Below are 4,230 nucleotides of genomic sequence, written 5' to 3'. Positions count from 1 at the left end.
GGCATCTCTGTCACCCTCCTGTCACCCAAAGTGGTGTCATTGCCCCGCGGATCCCCCGCTGCCGCATCCCTTGGGAGCTCCCACCACTCCAGGCATCTCAGGAGAGAGATGTTTCAGCCAGCCGGCTGAAACAAATACCTTAAAATGGGATCTGGCTGAAATAGCACTGAAACAACTCTTTTCAACTGTTTTCAGAAGTTTCTGCTGCCTTGAAGGAGGGCAAGGGCAAAGGGCAGAGAGAGCCCGGCCTTCCTGGTATTCCCAGAACTTGTGGGGATGCCCGGCAGTTCTCACACTCTTAAAAACGCCCTGCAGCACTTGCATTCCCACCTTCCTTTAAAATTTTCCTTCCTGACAAACATCAGAGCCTCGCTCCCCGTCTGCCGTTGCAGGAGCCGAGGTTGTGTTTTCTGTGGACTGCACCAAGCTGAGGGAACACTTTTCCCCGGGAAAACGGGAATTCCATCGCRTTTATTTCAACTTCCCTCACTGTGGGAGGAAGGCAGGGGTGGTGAAGAACAGGCAGCTCCTTGCTGGCTTTTTCCATAGGTGAGTGACCCAGAAATAATTCCGTGCTCATTACCTGCTGCTGCCAGCTCTCCAGCTGTGCTCCAGCTGTGCTCCAGCTGTTTTTCCAGMAYTGGGAATTCTGTGGCTGTGCTAAMAGGKYTTTCYTYATTTCYTGGCTTCTTTTCCAGCTGCTCAGARGTGCTGGCAGAGGAGGGYGAGGTGCAYGTGGCCCTKTGCAATGGGCAGGGTGGCACTCCTGCGGATCAGCCACCCAGGGACTGGCACAACAGCTGGCAAATCGTGGCTGTGGCAGCAGGAGCTGGCTTTATCCTGAGCCACGTTCATCCTTTCGGAGCAGAAAATATCCAGGGTTACAAATGCACGGGTTACAGGTAATGGGGCAAAACTGGAATTCTGATATTTGTGCTCTTATGATGCCCAGCATTAGAATATTCTTGTAGTGTTTTGTGTGCTGGAGAGGAAATCCTTTGAATTTTCCTTGAAATTTACCTTAACATTTTCTTTAAAATTTTTAACATTTTCTTTAAAATTTTCCTTAACATTTCCCTTAAAATTTCCCTTAAAATTTTCCTTAATATTTCCCTTAAAATTTTCCTTAAAATAGCTGCAGTTCTCATGCATCTCTAAGCAGAACAGCCGAAATTAAAATGCAAGCTTCCTGCCAAAACGCCCTCTAAAAATAAGATTTTTCTGAGGATTTTAAAGGTCAAAAGCATCAGTTTCAGCACAAATATCAATCTCAGCCTAAAGACAGGAGGACTGGGGGTTGGTGCTGGCAGGGACCTCTGGCCTTCATCTGGTCCTGCCTACATGAAATATCAGAAATAGTCCCTGACTTTGCTCTGGTTTTGTGCATTTTCAGGAGTCAGGATAAATCCTTCCATGTAGAGGGTGCTTTGAACCACATTTTCACACGGAGCACAGCACTCCTGTGTTGCACACCCCTGAGCTGCAAGGCACGAGTGGGAAGCCAGAAAGTTTCTTTTCGAGTGCCACAAATCCTCGTGGATAAGATTAATAGGTGAGTTTTAGAATTAGTTTCTGTTTGGCAATAGCAGCTCCCCTGCTCTCAGTGGGAATGAGCAGCAGAGGGGACAAATAAATGGATGTGGTGATTGCCAAGTCCTTTTTGACCAGAAAAATTGGAGTTAATTCTTGGTTGTGACCTGGGGATGAACACCACCACCCTGAAAATGTGCAGCACCTTTGGGGAAAGACTTGGCTTGGTCWGGTAGTTCTGGCTGGAGAATGTTTTGGGCAAATTGCTGCACTCAAATTACTTCCATGAGGAGGAAATCTGTGTGGTGGTATGTGTAATTTACACTTTTATTTTCCTCAAGAAGGAAATCTGTGTCATATTGTCTGTAAATTGCACTTTTATTTTCCACAGGGAAGAAATCTGTGTGGTGGTGTCTAATTTGCACTTTTGCACAGGAAGGAAATCCGTGTGAGGTGTCTGTAAATTGCACTTTTTTTTTTCCACAGGGAGGGAATCTGTCTGGTGGTGTCCGTAATTTACACTTTTCTTTTCCACAGGGGTTTCCTTGATGTGAATTCAAACCATCCTGTAAGGACAATCAAGGAGAAGCTCAGTGCAGGGCTCAGCCAGGTTTTCCCAGTGCAGAACATCAACTCCTGCCTTCCTCTGCTCCACCAGGCTCACCCCGATGGTGTTTGCCCCTCCAGTGTTTTCTGGATCACTCCRAGCCCCGAGGAGGCTCCCAGCACTGAGGAAATGTCTCAAGGACTGGAAAATGAGGTTTTATTTTCCCATTTTGGCCAGGACATGGATAAGGATGCAAAAGAGGAATGCTCCATCCCAAAGCAGTTTTATCTCAGGCCATCCCTCCTGCCCCATGCTCAGGCAATAACACAAAAAGGAGATTTTCCCCCAGGGACGCTTCACGTTTTTTCTGGGCCAGTTTTCAGGAAATGTCGGATCTCTCCTCACTCCATGCCTGTTTTCCATGAGATGCTYGTTGTCCTGGCAGTCAGCAGGGGCACAGAGAACAGCTGTATCCAGATGTTGGTGGACAACATTAAATCCACCACAAATTCTCTTCACCAGGCCACTTCTGGCACTAAACCCAGCATCAGCCTGCGGGAAGCAACAAGTTTTGGAACGGAGCTAAGTGACTTTGCCGCTTTTGAAGGTCAGCTGGGTGAAATTCAGCACTTTCTGTGCGTGGGGACAGACCCAGACAGCTCAGGCCCCTGCGTGGGGGTTATCAGGACAGCTCCTCATGAATTAAAAAGCCCTGAGCTGGTTTTTATCTCAGCCTCGCTGAACCTGGACCTGCTGGCCATGCTGCTGTGTGGAATATCYGACTGGAGGATGCTCTGGACATCGGACAGGCGCTTCCTCAGGCAGTTTCCCGAGGGAGAGCTGAGGCTTTTCCAGAGTTTTTCCCTCTATCCGCCTTCCTACGTGCACGACATCAGCTTCTGGCTTCCTGACGGCGAGCAGTTTGATGAAATGGCTTTTCACACCCTCGCCAGGAGGGTGTCAGGTGAAATGATCATTTCTATGCAGTTAAGGGACAGTTTCCAGCAGCCAGGGACAGGACGGAGGAGTCTTTGCTACAGGGTGACTTTCCAGTCCTGTGACAGGGCTCTGAGCAGCCGGGAGGCAGCGGAGATGCAGCTGCGATTTCGGGAGGAAATGAAGCAACAGCTGGGTGTGACTCTGAGGTAGARCAGCTCCTGTGGGTTTCRGGGGCTCCAGCAGCTCCTGTGCTGWTTTCTGACCTGGAAAATGTCACCTCCATGGCGTTGGACCCAGCAGTGTGTTATTATTGCAGTGTTTCTGCCAAAGGTGGGGTGGACTTTGAGCACCTGCACGTGTCTAAATGTGAGAACTGCTGTTAATGAGGACCAAGAGCTTTCCTGTTCTCTGTGTGTGTAATGGAACCTCATTTTATAAAGCGTGACAGTAGACTCGATGTTCTTACTAAAGGAAATTCCTCCTGGTGCCCACCCTGAGCCTGCCCTGGCCCAGCCTGAGGCCGTTCCCTCTCCTCCTGTCCCTGTTCCCTGCAGCACAGCCTGACCCCCCTGGCTGTCCCCTCCTGTCAGGGAGTTGTGCAGAGCCACAAGGTCCCCCCTGATCCCCCTTTGCTCCAGGCTGAGCCCCTTCCCCAGCTCCCTCAGCCGCTCCTGGGGCTCCATTCCCATCCCTGGACACGCTCCAGCCCCTCCAATCCTTTTCCCATCTACCGATCATAGTGCTTACCAAATAAAGAACATTCTCCACCGGTGCATTCCCCATTCCCTCACTTCCCTGCCCAACGCTGCCAGGGCAGGAGCAGGGTGGGGGTGGACCCTGGCTCGGACACCGGGTGTGCCGGGCAGGGATCTGGTGGTGATGGACACCAGGGGTGATGGACAGGGATTGTGGGTGATGGACACCGGGGATGACAATGGACATGAGTGGATGATGGACACGCGTGAGTGATGGACCCGGGAATACGGGGAAGAGACCGAGTCTGTGATGGACTCGGTGTGCGGGGCAGGGACCCTGGTGTGCAATGGACCCGGTTGTGTGGTCCCTGTCGCGATCCTCGTCCCCGTGGCGATTCCGGTCCCTGTCGCGGCCCCGGTCCCTGTCGCTGTCGCTGTCCCTGTCGCGATCCTTGCCCCGATCCCCGTCCCTGTCTCTGTCCCCGTTCCTGTCCCTATCCCTGTCCCCATCCCTGTCCC

General features: G+C 51.3%; 1 protein-coding gene across 1 annotated transcript in view; it reads left to right on the top strand.

The window, feature by feature from the left end:
- The window catches only part of FDXACB1 (ferredoxin-fold anticodon binding domain containing 1), a 4,956-nt gene extending 1,139 nt beyond the window's left edge, over positions 1-3,817 (top strand). The window contains exons 2-5 of the mRNA XM_057386782.1: positions 393-549; positions 699-902; positions 1,394-1,552; positions 2,068-3,817. Of these exons, the coding sequence (XP_057242765.1) occupies positions 393-549; positions 699-902; positions 1,394-1,552; positions 2,068-3,226 (1,679 nt within the window). The 3' untranslated portion in view covers positions 3,227-3,817. The remainder of the gene's footprint in view (positions 1-392; positions 550-698; positions 903-1,393; positions 1,553-2,067) is intronic.
- The last annotated feature ends 413 nt before the right edge of the window (positions 3,818-4,230 follow it).

Source organism: Malurus melanocephalus, unplaced genomic scaffold, assembly GCF_030028575.1.
Source record: "Malurus melanocephalus ecotype Western Australia unplaced genomic scaffold, MMel_1.1 scaffold_1051, whole genome shotgun sequence".
Taxonomy (NCBI): Eukaryota; Metazoa; Chordata; class Aves; order Passeriformes; family Maluridae; genus Malurus; species Malurus melanocephalus.
The sequence above is the reverse complement of the archived record's forward strand: the minus strand, read 5'-3'. Positions and strand labels throughout refer to the sequence as shown.